General features: G+C 39.2%; 2 protein-coding genes across 3 annotated transcripts; both read right to left on the bottom strand.

Moving 5' to 3' along the window:
• Positions 1-18: 18 nt before the first annotated feature.
• LOC121639622 (protein mono-ADP-ribosyltransferase PARP14-like) lies at positions 19-10633 on the bottom strand. Its single transcript, XM_041984962.1, has 14 exons — positions 10403-10633; positions 10192-10316; positions 7715-9226; positions 7389-7625; positions 6945-7169; positions 6798-6852; positions 6512-6658; positions 5079-5141; positions 4817-4993; positions 4529-4714; positions 3811-4410; positions 3255-3388; positions 2720-2903; positions 19-1132 (listed from the first exon to the last, which is right to left on the bottom strand). Exons 1-14 carry the CDS (start codon positions 10572-10574, stop codon positions 846-848), a joined length of 4104 nt encoding a protein of 1367 aa, XP_041840896.1. The 5' UTR covers positions 10575-10633; the 3' UTR covers positions 19-845.
• Positions 10634-12188: 1555 nt separating this feature from the next.
• LOC121639623 lies at positions 12189-19768 on the bottom strand. Of its 2 annotated transcripts, none has more exons than XM_041984964.1 (11): positions 19546-19768; positions 19335-19459; positions 15103-16623; positions 14788-15024; positions 14456-14680; positions 14316-14370; positions 14025-14168; positions 13808-13870; positions 13551-13727; positions 13256-13438; positions 12189-13150 (listed from the first exon to the last, which is right to left on the bottom strand). In XM_041984964.1, exons 1-11 carry the CDS (start codon positions 19715-19717, stop codon positions 12810-12812), a joined length of 3243 nt encoding a protein of 1080 aa, XP_041840898.1. In that variant the 5' UTR covers positions 19718-19768; the 3' UTR covers positions 12189-12809. The 2 variants fall into 2 exon arrangements, with proteins under 2 accessions (XP_041840898.1, XP_041840897.1); XM_041984963.1 differs by having other exon boundaries at positions 14025-14171.
• Positions 19769-20143: the final 375 nt, after the last annotated feature.

Consider the following 20143-nt stretch of genomic DNA (forward strand, 5'->3'; position numbering starts at 1 on the left):
CACTTCAAGTCCATAAGCTATTTTTACTTTTATTTTATTTAATCCTGAGAAAAGCAAATATGCAGATTTGCATGTAAATGTTTTGTTACACAACAGATGCTTAAAACATTAAGAACAATGATTTACTAAATTAGACAAATTAGACAATTAAACAGTTCATCAACAGTTTAATCATCAACAGTTTAATCAATTTTGCCCACGGTGCAGTAAAAGTTTATATTAGCAACACTGACATCCCCTCCCCCGTAGCATGCTCACTTTATGTGAGTGCTGCTAAGATGAATAGTTAAAACAGTTAACTTATTTAGAAAGAAAGATATACTGCATATATGCAGGGACTTTGTGGTTTGATTCTAATCAGTTTGCTAAACTTAGAACTAACTCCACAGTGCCATATTAGTGTGATTTGAGCAGAGCACAGATCAGTTTCTTAATTTAAAACATAATAATTTACATACTTGGCAATTGTTTTAACCATTCATGTTTGGCTGGTTGGTTAATAACACATATTATGTGGCAAACTTAAAATGTATGTTAATTTCTGCTTTACTCAGACTTTAAAGATTGTCATAGCATAAAATATCTGACATTAAAACAAAGATAAAATCAAACATAATTAATTTTTAAGCAAAGCACATAAATAAACAGACTCTGAAGTAAAAAGAAAGAGTTTCCTATTGTCCTCAAAGTGCATTGAAACAACATCCTGATTCCAGTAAGGAATTAATCTGCAGGTACTCAGACAGCTCAAGTTTATGCGCAAATTTTTGGCATTGCTATTACTGTCTGTGTTTTCTATCTGTTTAAACTTTCACAATGTAAAATCCATAATTTCGCTCCAGTGTTTACTTGAAAGTGATGAGGTAATCTGGGTAAGCTTGGTCATCGTGAAACACAACAAACATGTTGGGGTTGTCCATTTTGTCCACCACGCTGTCGTAACGGTCATGGGACTGCTGGCTGTTTCGGGCTGGAGGCACCGACATGGTACTGCTGCCCTGAGTGTAGACACCGGTCAGAACTCGAGCCACAAACATTAACTGAGAACCATCAGCGGTGGGCTTGGAGTAAGTGGGGTTGGCTGAGTAGCTGGCGTTAACAGCAAAGTAGGTTCCATAACCATATACTGTTGCTGAGAGGAAGAAGAAATAGGGATTAAAATTAGACTGATGGAACCACAAATGAAAAGATGGAGGGGAAGAAAATGTCATTAAGAGAAATATGACTGAGATAATTATTCATTTTTATAAATTTAGAATAATCAAGATTATTGCAGTTCATCCATATTTAGACAATATTTTGTAAATATCGTTTAGAGATGTCAGAAAATGTTTTTTTTTCTCTCTTAAAGGGAACCCCTGCTATTAGCACATTCTGGCCTTAACACGTAGTTATTGCCATGTTCTACTAAAATGAATTGTTTCTGACACCTGAAAATTCCTCATTACTTTAAAAATCGTATTTATTTACTATGTTTCTGAACTACGTAGGTCGCCATTATTTTACTTGCAATGCATTCTAGGAGATTACATTTGAGGGTTGTGTGCTAGACTAAAATACATGGAGGCAAAGGCAAATGTGACTTGTTTGTGTCAAGTTTTTCTTCTTAAACCGTGGATCCACAGAAACAATGATGCACTGAGCCTGCTCTTGGTTTCAGTTTCCAGTCAAAAGAAGAAGAAAAAAAGCAACGTTAGTCTTTGCTGTTTTCTGAGTGATAAGAAGAGGTGAGCTGAAAGGGATCAATTCTGAGGACAGAGCGCAACTTCTAGACCCGTGTTTATGTTCTCCACACTTCTCTCCTCCTTTGAGTCAATTTATTGACCACAGATGCTAATGGAGCTAATGGGGCTGGCGAGTAAAAACAAAGACTAAAACCAGCAACAGAACAACATGAAGACGCAGAACCGCAGTTCAGGCTGGCGGCGAAAAACACTAAGAGAAGCGTTAGAGTGGCTGGATGTCCTGCTGTCATCCTTAAACCATCAAACCCGACCTGGAACCATTGAACCAAACCTGAACCATCAGACCTGACCCTGAACTATCAGACCAACCCTGGACACGGAGGAACCTGACAAACAACCACTTCCCTGAGTGCTGCAATCTAGAAGTTTCCAGTTTTTTATACGACCAATGCCTCAACTTAAACAGATGACAGCGCATCAGATGTAGTCTTGTTTCTCAGTCTGAGACAAACTGCCTCAAAGCTGATCCTGTTCCGTTATGTACACGAAAACTTCAAATATCTATTGACGCAGTTCAACATTATCAACTCTTTGTGCGATTTACCATGTTCACAGATACTTTGGTTGATTCTGTCATCTTAACCCTTCCAATTGTCCTCATCTTCAAGTGTGTTTTCAGTGATTTCGTCGTCATTATTTTCCTTGTCAGTGAGCTGGGTTTCACATTGAAAAGACTGAACAGAAAACATTGAGCCATACACATACTGCTGTACAGCGCAAATGCCACTACAACCCTTATACATCATTACCGAGAACATACAGAACATAAACGATAGCATATAGGGTATTCATAATATCATGTTTTTACAGCTGAAGCAAATGTTTATCAAAGTAGGTTTATTGTCGCTATTAGCAGGAATTCCCTTTCACACTCTGAAACACCCCTTTCTTTTTGACAACTTTTCTGCTCCACAGGAAGTGAAAGGCCATAACTTGATTTAATAAACATTAAAAATACCCTTTTAGATCATTACCATTTTGTCCAGCAAAGCGCCTGTTGAACCCAGTTTTCATGATGGCGTCACAGTTTTCCTCTGTTGTACCATGGTATAGTAGCTTTTCACCTTCTCTGGCTCGCTCCAGTTTGTTCTTTTCAGATATGTGCTTCTTCTGTGCCTCATAGGCACGACGCAGATGAATGTTCTGTAAACGCTCAATCTAATAGGAGGAGACCAAAAGTATTTGAATATATATTATCATAGGTGACTGTAAAGAAGCCATAGCACTAACAGGATGTACAGTAAGTTGTACACATACTTTTTTTAGGGTGCTCTTTGTCTTAGTTTTTTTTTTTTTTGGTCATGATAAGAGTATCCATTGTTCTTTTAGAGATGATTTAAAATTATATCATTGGGGGTCATGATTTAAGATTAGCAAACACACATCCATATAACCTCATGCAGCTACATCTGATCCGAGTAAGGAATACATGTAGTAAAAAAGTATTTAATGTGTGACAAGTGAGAGGTGGTGTAAGCAGAAACATGCCATGTATGAAAAACTGCTAACCTTCATCACAGTCTTGGGAGCAGTTCGTTTGAAGGCCTCCTTAATCGTCCGATACTCTGCAGAAGAAGACTGTAGTAACACTTTTGTGGGCTCACTGGTAGCCATGTTGTCCCAGTAGAGTGGGAGAGTAAAGTCTGAAAAATTTTTAAGCAGTCAGAAAAAAAAGAAAAGTAACTGTTATGTTCTATCACATAAGGTAAAGCAACAGGTTCTTAATACAGAAAGAAAATATAAAAGGGTTGTTTGCAGCATTATTTCACAGCATTATTTGACCTATTATTTCATTGTTTGTCTAAACAAGGCCTTAGCTACACCTTGATCTTGGCTATTTATTGATCTAAGGTCTGATCCAGTAACTATTGTTTTTGACTTGCTGGTTCATTCCTGTTCAGCATGCTTACACAATGTCACACAAAGTTCAGGTTGCAGAACTTCCCAAGAAAGGTTTACTCAGACCCCAAACTTGGGAAGATGAGAACAGTTGGTCACACTGAACCACATTTAAATATGTGCAGATGTGAACCATATTAATTCTCCCCAAATATGATCATCTTACCTGGTTGATTCTCAAGTCGTTTCAGCCTGGTCTTCTGTCTAGTCGGTCGTGTTGTTGCTTTCATTGCCTGTAGATCCACCTGCCATGAGACTCCTTGTGTGTCCACTATTCCTGCTGCTATATCTTGCTTTTCCAAGTTGTAATTGGCCATTTTGGGAAGTCTCTCCCAGTTGCCATTATGTCCCAGGATGCACCACATCACACGAGTGAATAAGTCCTCCTCCTCCCTGACTCTCACCTCTCTCCTAAGGTTGTCATGCATGCATTCCTTAATCATCACTATCACCTGTTTCACCCCATCTTTTAACCCATTCACGGTTAAGCTACCAGATGGGTGCTTTTGCATGTACAGACCCTCAATTTCTACCAGTTCATTCAAATCCCTGAAGTCGTCCTGAGTGAGACCCTCAAGTTCCTCTTTTTCAAAGGTATGAGTGGAGCACTGTTTGTTATATTGAGTCTCCAGCTTTTGCATGGCATCATCAACATCCTTTCTACAAAGACCCAGAAACAGGAAGGTGGAGTTTTGATTTGCTGAACTGGTGTGGAAAAGGCTAAGGTCGGTATTAAGAGATGGGGGTGGTGGTTGTAACACTGACACTGGGAAAAAAAAGTCAAACAAATCAGTGAAAATGTCAATTAAAATAAATTACAAATATTTAAAAAGACATTTAAAAAACACATACAAGAAGAAAGCTTTTGTTAAAATTTTTGTCACCTCTGTTGGTTACAGTGAGAAACATGGGGAACATCTGGGTTGTTTCCTCTTTAAAAGCCAAGAAGACATTTATCTTAATCAGGACAAGACGGATGTCGGTGAGGCTGGAAAGAAGGTTGAAAGTTGCATCTTTGATGCCTCGAACAATTGCACCTGCTACAACACTGGGCTCCAAACCACCAGATCCTGCACACAGTTTGTTCTCCATCAGAAATGAAAGTTGCACTGTTTTCAATAACAATACACATTCATAGGTTTAAAAACAAACGTCTAAGCTGTCTTACTTACCAGCACAAATGGCAGGAATTGCAACAGACCTAAATCCAGAGTTTTCACAATGATCAATGATCTTATGCACAAGTCCCTCAATGACACTTGCATCTTTTTCTCCACAAACATGTAAAATGGCTTTACAGGGGAACAATCCAGGCTGGGATACAAAAACATTTCCTCGGTTCACTTTTGCTGCATGGAAATGACAAAAAACTGGAGTAAGAAGCTGCTAAAGGCATTCTGCTTGGCAATGTCTCACAATGTCCTCCATTTTTACCTGCTTTCAGTTTCGCCTCAACATCTGGTCCAGCTATGGTTAAAATATCTTTGCATACACCATCTGTAAAATAGGTTTATATATTTGTATAAAAGACTTACAGGAACATACTTAGTTTAAATTATGTGTTTGCATGCATTTACATCCTGTAAATATGTTCTCTGGTGTATCGTCCAGTTAGCTCCTCTCATGAAAGCATAATAAAATAAAGTCAAAACAATGAATAATAGAAAGATAACTGCCGTCCAAGAAAAAGAAAAAGAAAACAAACAAAACAGCAACAAAAGCAAACATGACAGAATCAGTCTGTTTGACTTACAAAATTCAACATCTAATAGATGCATCGTGTTAAAGTTTGAATCTCATGGGGCCGGTTGTTCAAACGTAATCCTATCGGATTTGATCTTATCGGATAGGATTAAATCTTGAAAATGAGTACTTCAAAACGGAAATCTGGATTCCGAAATCATTCGGATCACGTAATCCATTCCTGGTTGTTATCTGGATAAAACCCTCAGTTTGGTTTGCTCAAAACTTCTGAGCAGAATCTGGATAACTTTGATCCAAAGCAACAGGATTATCCTGATCCCAACAGAGGGCTGGATTACAAGGCGGAGTTCAGGAAGAAACTGCAGCACAACCTAACCGCTGATCAAATAATAGAACTTTTTATTCGGTGCATGAGCTTATATTTGTATTTTGCACCTGACTTGTTTTACCGTTACAGTGATAAAGTGGTTAACATAGGGACAGGCTCCTATTAAGCGTCTCAGCATAGTAAAATAAAACGGTTAAAAAAAAGTAAAAATATAAACATGACATTGTCATGTCCCAACGTAATAAATCCCAAACAAATCCAATAACAAACACAAGTAATATATTCATTTCTCCTGTTTTTCATCACTGCATAATCAGTAAAGAACTTGTCAAAAAAAGAAATTTCTATCGATTGCATCCTTCACTACACGTCCCGTCCGTCCCTCATTCTGACAGAAAGACAGAGGATGGGCTGGTACCTCCACACGGGGCTCAGGTGCGTCACCAACATTGTCAGAGAGAGGCAGATTCTTCCTGGTCGCAATGTTATGCAGGACAATACATGCACGTATCATGTTACACGCTCCCGGTGGTTCCACTCGCAAGGCATGTAAACAGTCTCTTCCACTTGTTGTTCTTCACATGGCCAGCAGCGCACATTCATTTACATGCTGGAAATCCGGATCCTAAAAAGCGGGTTTTTGGATCAGGGTGATCCAATCCTATTTTGCTTTGAACAACCAGGATAAAAGTAAGCCGGATTACGTGGTCCACCATCCCAAACACATGGATTACCAAATCCGGATAGCTTTTATCCAGATTAAATTTTTTGAACAACCGGCCCATGAGGATATTCAGCTAACGTTTACATCCTCACTACAGCAGCTGTCACCTACCATTGTGAAAATTGGTGAAGTCGGTCGTGTTCACCACAGCATCTGTATTCTCATTAGTGATGTCACCAAACACCACCTGTAGTTTGACCCCACCTCCCACTGTCATGGTGACGTCATCGAGATCACTGGTGAGGGACTTGAAGATCACTGAGAGGAAAAATACCACAAAACCTATTCAATCTGATGATTGAGGATTCTTGTAAAAAGTGGTTAGATGTTAAACTGCTAATAAACATCTTTAAATTTTACACTGAAAAAATAAAAAATCCTGAGGATCTTTGTTTACCTTGACCTCCCTGGTTCCTATTTAGGCTGAGACGTTTGTACACTTCGTGGTAGCACTGTACAAGAAAAGTGCAAGAATTTAACATTAAAAAAGAAAACACCCACTAATAAATGCTACAGAATAGATATACAAGGCATTAGTAGTTACCTCTTCAGAGTTGGGATAACCAGGTTTAATGACAATGTGGATGGTGGAGAGAGATCCAGAGGATGCAGTTTGTCCAAACTGGTGAATGTTCTCCACCAGCACTTGAACGGCCTCTGTCAGGGGGTAGTTTAAGACAACTCCAGGTCCAATAACTGGAATGGCCACTGAACTAAATTTCAGCTGCACACAGAGGTCCAAACATCTCTTCAGCCCGTTACTGAGAGCCTACAAGACAGAAGAGATAAATTCTCATTCGTTTTCAGAAATAACTCTTGTATTCTACGTTAATGTCTAATCCTACAGGATGCAGTAGTAGGCCATATAAGATATGACATGTTTCAAAACATTTTAAAAGTACTTCAATAAATTTTTCCCCATAAATACCTTTTTAACCCCATTTTCCCCCTTATTCCATCAGTGTTATTGTTTAGATTGTAACATCACCTGCACACTGTTTCCTCTGACACCATCCCAAGGCAAGCACTCTATGAAGAAGATCTTGGAGCAGCCCAGAGATGGAGGCCCGTCAACCTGCAGAACACCACCAGGGGCGAGGGTACAATTCGCCACCACCAAGTCAAACTTTGATTTGAGTGTATTACCTCCTTTGCTCAGCAGAGATGCACCGATATTTGTAGAAGTCAGCTGCTTTTTGAGCATGGGGACAACCAAGACGTTGACCTGTGGAAACATTATGAAGTGATATGAAAAGAAGTTTTACACCACTTTTTTTCTAAATGACTGGAAATAGAAGTGAAAAGGAATCAAACCTGCTCATTTTCTAAACTGCCGATCTTGATCTTTAGGTTTATCCCATTATCTGCGATGTTTCCAACCGTGCTAAAGCGAGGCCTGTTAATGGAAAAGGTGGGTCTGATGCTGCTGATGGATCTGCTCCTTGCTCGTGGTTTGATTTGCACTTTTTCTTTGATGAGGACCTGACAGGAAGTCTCAACCAGCTCTTTGTTGTCTTTACCATCTCCCTGAAAGTAGCGCAGAGCTCCTGGTCCGTCTAGAACCAAGGTCTCTAATGTCAGACTGGCTAAAGTAGATGTGAGGGCTTGACGGGTCTCCTGAACTTGACAACGGGGACCAGACATGAGGATACATGGATATGGAAGATGTGAGGCTCTCAGTGTCACATTAGTCTGCTTCATCCCAATTATGTTTAAGATTTTATCAAAGCAGTCAACCAGCTCAGGATGTGGCAGGTCCAACACTTCTTGGGTTGAAACCTGATTCATCAGGTAGTCATGAAGAAGCTCTTTGAGCTTGTTCACATGTTCAGTATAGCCCACCAGTCGTACTTTAGTTACTGGAGCTCCACTGGGTCCAGGAATGAAGCTGACATCCACTCTGTGCTCCACAAGGTTTGCCTGGTTCTTGGCTTTGATCAGGATTTCCTTCACTTGGTTTAGATCTGGAGCTGCACCTGCAGTACCCTGCAGCTCTACATCAGCCACTCTCAGCTCTCTCAGCACTGCTGCCGCAACCTCCTCCAGGGATACAGAGGACAGACTGGACAGGACCAGGTCTGATGTCACCTCCAGGGAAACAGGATTTCTGAGGCTCTGCTGGAAGCGAAGCTGGTACTTGGTGATGGCGCCACTGGTTCTAATGAAGGTTAATAAATGTGAAGGAAGCTGAACTTTCTTTTCTTTTATCTTTTTGACCAGTTCATTAAGTTTTGTAGCTCCTGACTGCACTTTCTGATCAGGACCCTCCAAGACGATCATAGCACTGTCTCTAGTGATTTTGACCTCTGGATAAAGTGTAGCCATTTCTCCATTGAACTCTTCTTCCACCAGTTTAAACTGGTTCTCTACTACTGGTAGCTTCATGCAGGCTGGAAGACTCTTGTCTAAGATTGCAATCTTCTTCTTTACGTCTTCAGCCTCTCCCACCACCACAGCATAACCGCTCTCTGTGTACACTTTCATGTCATCAGTCAGAAAGGAGCGGTCCTGCAGCATCTTTTTAATTTTCTTTGCTTCAAACACATGATAACAGATGTAGGTCTCAGTGAAACTGATGAAGATCTGATCCACCTGTAGCTCCCATTTCTCTGCTGCACCACCAAAAGCTCCACCAGGTCCCTTCTCAATATCTCCCCTCACTACTGCCTCCTCTTCATCAAAGTCTAATTCCAGCGTGCAGCCGATTGAGGAGAGCTGCTTGTGTAATATTTTGAATATTTTAGGGTTGTCTCTCATGTAGTACATAAGGAAGATGTCTATTTTGAAAACCTTCTCAAGACCTTTTGTATTTCCTTTTGTAAGTGTCTAAAAAAAAGAAACAATACAGAGAATTATGAGATGTTACATAAACATGGAGGGACTAATAAAGGGTGTTTTATTCTTATTCTTAAGTAAGACATGTTTTACAAACTGGCCAGCTAGCTCCTCACATCCACTCCAAAACCCTTTAAGGTGGAATTAAGTCTCCATTTTTTTTTGTCTCCTTTTTTAGTGTTCCTGGGACCCCCTTCTTTTCTTCTTTTGGTTGGACCTCTCTATCCACATAGGTCTCAGCCCTGATTTACCTTCCCTGCTGTTTTACGGTTATTTAACTTAAAGTATTTTAAAATAGCTTTTAAAGTGATATTATTAATGAATCCATTGTTTACTGGAAATGGTGACTCTGCCTTATGCATAATGAACCTGGTGGTAAATGTACCACCTGGATGTAATTCCCCTGGTAAAATTCCTGGCATTGTCTGGTTGCTTTACAAATCCCCAAATCCCTTCATCTGGGTGACAATTGTCCAGCCTTCACAACATTCTGGGGAGCATGCAAACTCAACACTGAAAGGCCCATGTTCAAATCCCTCCCCCAGCGATCTTAACTACAATTATCTCATAATTGATGTTATTTTTTATTATTTAATGGTACTATTTCAGTTTTTTGTATTTTTATATAACCTTTCACATTATTATTATTATCATTATTATTGATACTGTATCAGTAATACAGTATTACCCTCCTGGATAAGAGTAATGCACAAACACAACTTATTTCACCTACACACGTGATTTTATCCTCTATTGTTTTGTTCTGTCATTGTTCTGATTAGATACCTCATGTTATGGAGAAAAATAAAAGAGAGAGAGAGAACAAAAAAACAAATCCAGCAATAAACAGTTACTGGAAGCTATAAGAATCCTCTGAAACTGGTCTGACCAGTGCCCTCGTATGTTTACTCTGATTAAATCACGCAGCAAAGTTCCTGAAGTAAAATAAAGCTCACCTGTGGCTGACTTGTTGCAGGCTGATCTGAGGCCTGTGGCAAAATAGTTCGACTCACGGTCAGACACAACTCCCCACCAGGAAGAGAGATGGTGTGATTCTTTCTCTGCAAAACTCTTTCCTGAGCTTTAAAACAACAAATTGACGATAAAACCTTACATCCAAATTAACATACCTAATGTTTGCCTTTAAATAAAGAAGTCACAGCTTACTTTCACTTTCTCTGAAACAGATTTTATACGTTTTGTCTCCAATCTTCTCTATTATTGCACAATCACCTCCCCCAGAGTCTCTTCTTTTCTGAAAGTGTCTCCTGACCTTTTCCTTTTCTCGATCTGTCAGATCTCTGGCCTCAAAAAACAGCGGATACTGGTATTCATCCATTTTACCAGCTATTTTAAATTAATCGTTCCCCTGCGTCCCGTCGAATCTGTCTTACTGAGCTTTAGTTTCACTTTCACTATTTGACACCTTGTCAAGATTATATATTCATGAGCCACACCTAATATTAGATAATAACACTTTAAATGACAATTCTCTGCTTGTCAATGAAAAAAAAGACTTTGTTTGAGCATCTATCTCTGACCCACATCGATAATTATTTTTGGATGTTTAGTTGGTTTAGGAACTCTTGTTTCGCCTGATTTAGATTTGATCTGTGGTGTAATTTTACAATAACCTACAGTAAGCAAAACATTTTTATGAACTCTGAATGAGCAACAACAAAGTTCTTTTATAAAACTGCATGTGGGCTGAAGTTTTGTTCTATTACCAAACCAAACCACTAGATGTCCTCCTGTAACTAAAAAGCAGCATTAAGCCTGATATTGAGGACTGGGGTTTGTCTGGGGTATGGGTGGTTCGGTAGGTAGCTGAGGGTGTTTTGTGTGTGTGTTAGCTGTGTGAGTGTGTGAGATATAATGACTGGATGGGCGTTTTTGTTTTTAATTTGGTTGAGTTATGCTTGGGTGTCTGAAAACTTATTTTTAGATGTTGTTTATATTTAGTTGGTATTGTTGTGTAAAACAATTTGTGCTGCTCTCATGTATGAAAAGTGCAATATAAATACAATTTTGATTGATTTTAATTAAAACAAAATGGTCTGTTTAATTTCACTTGGTGTTTCGTCCTTTTATGTACCTTTGATGTAGAACTGACACTTTGTCATAAACAACGGCAATTTTTATTTATTTCATTTTCATTTTGATTCTCCAACTCTCTTTAAAACTCTTAATAACTGCAGCCATCCAATACAACAGCCTACAGAGAGAGGATGCGATCTCTTTGGTAGAGTGCTCAGGCTGCACTCGATGACTGATTCTTATGCTCAATAAGACAAAAAAATGAGCAGAAAATGAAAGAAGTGTACATGCTCAATTCATAAAGGATCTTAAAAGATAAAATCCTATCCTTGTTCCCAGTCTTAAGTTATTAGAATAATTTGTTGTGATCATGAACAACTTCACTGGTGTTGGCATCACCAGTTAAATTAATGTGACATAACGGCATATAAAGGTATTACATGTCTTTTGTTGGCTTCAACAACAGTATACATGTTCGTCCAACTGTATCTATGGTCTTTCCCTTTGTGACCTCACCAAGGGAAATAAGCACCACCCCTGGTACTGGATACTGTCATTGACTCGCCGCCCGGCTAGCTGAGCCTGCCTCTAAAATCACTGAGTGGGCACCAGCGAAAGGCAGATCCTCTCCCAGAGAGAGGCATGGACAGGCACCATTCATGAACATTTAAAGGTTCAGACACAGAAACAGCCCCTTCTCAGTGGAGATTACTAGAACCACATTTGGAATTAAGGACAAAGCCTGAATTTAGGGTAATACACATTAAAAACAATGTTGTTGGACATCTGACACCTATAAGAAATTGTTGAAAAAATGTATAATATGGGACCTTTAAGTAGAAATTCAGCATTTATCTCTGATTTAGATGGAAATACAGCAGTTTCTAAAACTGGAGAGTGAAAATGAGAACAGGACTAGTGACCACATCATGATTTTATTTAAACAAAAACAAACATGAAAGTATTTTCATCATGAGCATTTGATTAAATCTTTAAAGCATTTTCTTTTATTTCTTGAAGTACATTTTTGCACAATAAAAAATGCAAAGCAACAAAGTTCATGTTATGTTCTGTTTTTAAACTCAAAGTAATATATTCCAGTGCTTCTGAATGTAACCCATCTGTTATCTCAACCAACAATAATATCAAAGAAAACATAAATGATAAGATTATTTTCATTTTCAGCCTCTGAAGTGGCATTTTCATGCTTTCCTTAAAAATATCAGGCTTTAACAGTGACATGTTTCATTATCCTGGACCAAAAGGTGACTTACTCTTTCTGTCCTTCAGGGTAATGTTGATATATCAAAGTTGTTTAGATGCCAGCAGTGACAATCAGTTGTCTGAAACAAGGTTCACACTGGTAAAATAAGTTCAAAAGCCTCATGAGTTCAGAGAGATGGTGATTAATACGGTGGCCCTCATCACAATACACTTTGTGGCCTCTGTCATTTCTCCTAAAGAAATTTCACTTAAATAAATATTAAAATATGTTACTGGAAGCCTTGGTCATAGAAAATATACTAAAGATCAGCTTCTAAGATTTGTGAATCAGCCGCATGACCTGGTTGACTCCATCTTTCAAACCTTTCACCGTGTAGACATCCTGGTCCTCCTCCACATGTAAACCCATTACCTCCACCAGCTGTTGCAGGTCATCCACATCATCCTGGGTGAGGCCTGCAAGCTCCTCTGCTCTGAAGCGTTGTGTGGAGCACTGATCCTGATACAGACTCTTCAGCTTCCTGATGGCATTGTCAACACTTTGTTTGCAACGTCCTACAATCATGAAGGTGGATTGTTGGACTGTAGAACGAGTACAAATGACACCTGGGTCTATACTCATCGTTGGTGGAGGACGGTGTTGCACTTTAAGAGCTGTTCTCATAAACAGATAAAACAACAAAAATCATTGAAAATGTGTCTAAAAACACCAACAGATTTCTGATAAGAAAAGAAGAAGACGGGTTTACTTTGTCTTACCCGTGCTAATGTCTGCGGAGCTAAACATCTGAGTCACTTGCTGTTTAAATGCCTGGAAAACTCTGATTTTGATCAGGACAAGGCGAATGCAGGTGAGAGACTGCAGGGGACAGGACGAGGCGGTGGTGTTGATTCCCCGGAGGATGGCGAGCGCTACAAGACCAGGGTCCAAACCACCTGTTCCTGTATGATCATAATAAAACGAAACTCCACACATGGGTGTTTTACTGGATAAACATTTGACATATTTCTGTCCTGTCATTCCACCATCTTGATCATCTTGCATCACACTTACCAGCACATATGGCAGGAATGGCCACAGATGTGTATGCACGCGATTCACAGAGTTGAATTATGCGGCACGCCAGTTGCTCAATGACACCAACATCTCTCTCTCCACACACATGAAAAATAGCCTTGCAGGGGAACGATCCAGACTGGGTTGTAAAAACATCTCCTCGTTTCACTATAGCTGCACATCAAAGAAACTTTGACTGAGATGTTGTTTGCTGAGTATTCATTCAAAAAACATAACTGGAACCATCTTCTCACCGTTTGCCAGGTCAGCCTGTACCTGGGGTCCAGCCACAGTTAAGATGTCTTTGCACACACCGTCTGTAGATTAATGATGATGCCAGTCAGTAAGATTGATGGGTTTACAATGATTTTAAAAAGCAACCTGAGCAACAATTTCAGTTTCTTTACATTAATAGGAATTATTAACTAAAATGGATCTGCATGGAATCAACCCTCCCACTGAGATGCTCACCTGTCTGATAATTTGCAAAGTCGGTCGTGTTCACCACAGCATCTGTTGTCTCATTAGTGATGTCTCCAAACACGATCTGTAGTTTAACTCCCCCTCTCATTGGTATGGTGATGTCAGCAAGGTCAGTAACAACAGAGCTGAAGACTGCTGAGAGGAAGAGTATTACATGGTTCATATGAAAGTGCCTGTATGGTTTAATGAACTCAGGGCAGCTACAACAAAACATTTTAAGCTAAATGTAAACAGTCTGTACATCATTCAAAGCATGCAAAAGTCTGGTTGTGTGTTTACCTTGGCCTCCCTGGTTTGTGTTTAAGGTCAGGTGTTTGTAAACATCATGGTAGCACTGAAAATAAAAGTTTTCTTTATAATCACTGCATCTTCAAACCATAAAGAGGAGTTAATCTTTCTAGAAGGGAAAAAACCTTCACCTCTTCCGAATTGGGGTAGTCTGGTTTGATGACCACATGGATGGTGGAGACAGAACCGTGTGATCCAGACAATCCGAACTGATGAATCTTGTCGGTCAGCACTTGAATGGCCTCTCTCAGGGGGTATTTTAGAGCCACACCAGGTCCAATGACTGGAAAGGCAATGGAAGACCAGCCCTGCTGTGCACATAGGTCCATACAAGTCTTCAGCCCATTTTCAAGAGCCTATACGAAATAAATTAGAATAACAGTTTGTTAGAAAAGTGATGCAGGGCTTAGAAAAGCTGAGATAGCCCTGCAACTTTCACTGAGTAAATTTACTCTCATTTTACCTGCACACTGTGCCCGCTGACTCCATCCCATGGCAGACACTCAATGAAGAAGATCTTGGAGCAGCCCAGACATGGAGGTGCATCAACTATCATGACATTTCCGGCAGAGCACGTCCACGTCCCTGCTACCAGATCAAAGTTGCTCTGCATTGCAGACCCTCCTTTTTTGTTTAAACCTTTACCAATTTTAGTGGATGTAAGCTTTTTGTAGATCATGGGGGCCACCAGCACATTTACCTGTGGAGATTATATTAAATGAATAAGCAGAATATTTACCTAATTGGACATTGTCCTTTAACGGTCTGATTTTCTTACCTTTTCATCTTCCACATTGCCAATCCTGATCTTCAGGATTGGTTTGTTGACAGCTGCTGTATTTTGTGTTCTTTTGGCACCACTGGTGTAAATACTGGCTGATCTGAATCTGGGAATTCTGTTTTGGGAATAGTTTATATTTTGATCATCCATTTGCTGCTGTTCCTTAATAACAACCTTACAGGAAGTCTCAACCAGCTCTTTTCTGTCTTTACCATCTCCCTGAAAGTAACGCAGAGCTCCTGGTCCGTCTAGAACCAAGGTCTCTAATGTCAGACCGGCTAAAGCAGATGTGAGGGCCTGACGGGTCTCCTGAACTTGACAACGGGGACCAGACATGAGGATACATGGATATGGAAGATGTGAGGCTCTCAGTGTCACATTAGTCTGCTTCATCCCAATTATGTTTAAGATTTTATCAAAGCAGTCAACCAGCTCAGGATATGGCAGGTCCAACACTTCTTGAGTCAACACCTGTTTCAGCAGGTAGCCATGAAGGAGATCTTTGAGCTTGTTCACATGTTCAGTATAGCCCACCAGTCGTACTTTAGTTGCTGGAGCTCCACTGGGTCCTGGAATGAAGTTGAAATCAACTCTGTGCTCCACAAGGTTTGCCTGGTTCTTGGCTTTGATCAGGATTTCCTTCACTTGGTTTAGATCTGGAGCTGCACCTGCAGCACTCTGCAGCTCTACATCAGCCACACTCAGCTCTCTCTGCACTGCTGCTGCTGCCTCCTCCAGGGATACAGAGGACAGACTGGACAGGACCAGGTCTGATGTCACCTCCAGGGAAACAGGATTTCTGAGGCTCTGCTGGAAGCGAAGCTGGTACTTGGTGATGGTGCCGCTGGTTCTAATGAAGGTTAATAAATCTGAAGGAAGCTGAACTTTCTTTTGTTTTATCTTTTTGACCAGTTCATCAAGTTTTGCAGCTCCTGACTGCACCTTCTGATCAGGACCCTCCAAGACGATCATAGCAGTGTCTCTAGTGATTTTGACCTCTGGATAAAGTGTAGCCATTTCTCTATTGAACTCTTCTTCCACCAGTTTAAACTGATTCTCTACCACTGGTAGCTTGATGCAGGCTGGAAGACTCTTGTCTAAGATTGCAATCTTCTTCTTTACGTCTTCAGCCTCTCCCACCACCACAGCATAACCGCTCTCTGTGTACACCTTCATGTTATCAGTCAGAAAGGAGGGGTCCTGCAGCATCTTTTTAATTTTCTTTGCTTCTAACACATGATAACAGATGTAGGTCTCAGTGAAACTGATGAAGATCTGATCCACCTGTAGCTCCCATTTCTCTGCTGCACCACCAGAAGCTCCACCAGGTCCCTTCTCAATATCTCCCCTCACTACTGCCTCCTCTTCCTCAAAGTCTAACACCAGCGTGCAGCCGATTGAGGAGAGCTTCTGGTATAATATTTTGGATGCTGTCAGGTTGTCTCTCAGGTAGTACATGAGGAAGTTGTTCATTTTGAAAATCTTCTCAAGACTTTTTGTATTTCTTTTAGTAAAAGTCTAAAAAAAAGAAACAACACAAAGAATTATGAGCCTATGTTCTAATAACAGTCAAATTTATAAAACATATATAATAGACCAACTGCAGCTGATAGTCTATTTTGTATGCTAATTATCACGTACTGACAAAAAAGTTCCTTTTCTATGTCATTTTCCATTATGTTAAATCACAGTCAAATAACTACTGAGAAATAAATATTGTTATAATTGTTAATATATACTTCACTCATTATTACTGACTTAGTACAATTAGTTTTCTACTTAGATTGGATAAGAGCTGTTTTCCCTCTTCCCTTTATTTTCATTATTTTCTTCCTTTACTTGCTAAATTATATTATCAATTGTATTATTATTATTAATATATTTTATAACTGAGTGTATATTTACACTCCATATTTAGTAAAATGTGTAGATATAAAGGTGTAGCTACATTATTGAAACTACATTACTACTTTTAATTTAAGCTCTGCATGCACTATTACTGACAGCAACATATAGTATAAGGTCCATTATGATCATTAATCCATAATCACTGTTATAGTTGTGAGAAGCTCATGTACATCACTATATCATTAATAATGTAGTTGTTGATATCATTATCCTAATTTTTAATTTAATTCCATTCCTAAACAGACTCAACTCCATAAAAACACACAGAAGACAGGACAGATAAAAAAAAAGTAAAAATAAAATATAAAAGCACTACTAAAGGAAATCAAATGAAAGTAATTTCAGTCAGTGTGGATGAGTAAGGGGAGAAACTCTTATGTTATATTTAGATTCATCCAGACGTTGCATAAACTTAAACATTAGTTTCTCTGAGGTGATTTAACTGGCACTCCCAGCTCAGTATCACTCATCATGGTATGCAACTTGTATTTTCCACATGCTGATGGTCACAGATGCACAGGACAGAGTGATGGTAACTTTTTAACTTATCTTGCTTTTAATCATTTTAATGTAATTTATTATTTTATTGTGATTATGTGTTGATGCCTTTTACTATTTCTAAATATCTGCAATGCCTTTGTTTTATGTAAAGCACTTTGAATTGTCCTGTACATGAAATGTGCTACACAAATAAACCGTCTTGCCTTGCCATGATGTGCATTGTGATTTACACAGGAAAAAGGAGCCATTTATCTTGCTATTAAATATTAACACAACAATACCACTGGCATTTTATTTTTGTATCATATGACACACCCTATTCTGTAAATATAATAAAAAGCTGCTGCAGCCCAGCACCACTCAGATTAAAGTTACAGTCATCCATATACACAAGATGATTCAACAGCATTCCATTAATCAATCAACCAATGTTATAGACTTTCAATCAGATAGATGACTCATTTACATAGAAATCAAATAAAGCAGGAGACAAAATTTCCTGCAATTGATCACCCACAGCGATTAATTGCTACCCTGGTACTCTGCTGCACTGCTGCAACAAAGTCATTTCCACACTGAGGGACTAATAAAGGGTGTTTTATTCTTATTCTTAAGTAAGACATATTCTACAAACTGGCCAACTACTTTCTCACATCCACTCCAAAACCCTTTAAAGTTGAATTAAGTCTCCTTTTGGGAGGACTCTGCTTCAGAGGATGTTTGCTTTGGATAAGTCTTTGTTTGTTTCAAAGACACCAAGAATTACTCTTGGTGACGCAGACATGGTCACCTGATCACCAGGGTGATTTCTACATCTACATTTTAATATTTGTGTGCATGAATGTTTGGGCCTGAAAAGTGGGGATTTTTTGTCAGTTTGACATATTTAATTTCATGTATCCAAATTATTTGATTTTGTTTTATTTGTAAGTGATGAGCCCATGGTGGTGGATTGGAGTTCCTGGTGGTGCCCCTTCGTGTGTTAAGTCTCTTTGGTTTGTTTAACTTTATGTGTGGTGTTCCTGGGACCCCCTTCTTTTCTCCTTTTGGTTGGACCTCTCTATCCACATAGGTCTCAGCCCTGATTTACCTTCCCTGCTGTTTTACGGTTATTTAACTTAAAGTATTTTAAAATAGCTTTTAAAGTGATATTATTAATAAATTCATTTACTGGAAATGGTGACTCTGCCTTATGCATAATGAACCTGGTGGTAAATGTACCACCTGGATGTAATTCCCCTGGTAAAATTCCTGGCATTGCCTGGGTACTTTACAAATCCCCAAATCCCTTCATCTGGGTGACAATTTTCCAGCCTTCACAAAATTCTGGGGAGCATGCAAACTCAACACTGAAAGGCCCATGTTCAAATCCCTCCCCCAGCGACCTTAACTACAATTATCTCATAATTGATGTTATTTTTTATTATTTAATGGTACTATTTCAGTTTTTTGTATTTTTATATAACCTTTCACATTCTTATTATTATCATTATTATTGATACTGTATCAGTAATAGAGTATTACCCTCAAGGATAAGAGTAATGAACAAACACAACTTATTTCACCTACACACGTGATTTTATCCTCTCTTGTTTTGTTCTGTCATTGTTCTGATTAGATACCTCATGTTATGGAGAAAAATAAAAGAGAGGGGGGGGGGGGGGGGGGGGGGGGGGGGGGGGGGGAACAAAAAAACAAATCCAGTAATAAACAGTTACTGGAAGCTATAAAAATCCTCTGAAACTGATCTGACCAGTGGATCCGTATGTTTACTCTGATTAAGTCACGCAGCAACATTCCTGAAGTAAAATAAAGCTCACCTGTGGCTGACTTGTTGCAGGCTGATCTGAGGCCTGTGGCAAAATAGTTCGACTCACGGTCAGACACAACTCCCCACCAAGAAGAGAGACGGTGTGATTCTTTCTCTGCAAAACTCTTTCCTGAGCTTTAAAAACAACAAATTGACAATAAACCTTACATCCAAATTAACATACCTGAAGTTTGCCTTTAAATAAAGAAGTCACAGCTTACTTTCACTTTCTCTGAAACAGATTTTATACGTTGTGTCTCCAATCTTCTCTATTGTTGCACAATCACCTCCCCCAGAGTCTCTTCTTTTCTGAAAGTGTCTCCTGACCTTTTCCTTTTCTCGATCTGTCAGATCTCTGGCCTCAAAAAACAGCGGATACTGGTATTCATCCATTTTACCAGCTATTTTAAATTAATCGTTCCCCTGCGTCCGGTCGAATCTGTCTTACTGAGCTTTAGTTTCACTTTCACTCCATTTGGCATCTTGTCAAGATTATATATTCATGAGCCACACCTAATATTAGATAATAAAACAACTTTGAACGAAATGTCTCTGCTTGTCCATTAAGAAAAAAAAAAAAGACTTTGTTTGAGCATCTAACTCTGACCCACATCGATAATTATTTTTGGAAGTTTAGTTGGTTTAGGAACTCTTGTTTCGCCTGTTTTAGATTTGATCTGTGGTGTAATTTTACAATAACCTACAGTAAGCAAAACATTTTTATGAACTCTGAATGAGCAACAACAAAGTTCTTTTATAAAACTGCATGTGGGCTGAAGTTTTGTTCTATTACTAAACCAAGCCACTAGATGTCCTCCT

The sequence above is a fragment of the Melanotaenia boesemani genome, chromosome 5, assembly GCF_017639745.1.
Source record: "Melanotaenia boesemani isolate fMelBoe1 chromosome 5, fMelBoe1.pri, whole genome shotgun sequence".
Classification (NCBI taxonomy): domain Eukaryota; kingdom Metazoa; phylum Chordata; class Actinopteri; order Atheriniformes; family Melanotaeniidae; genus Melanotaenia; species Melanotaenia boesemani.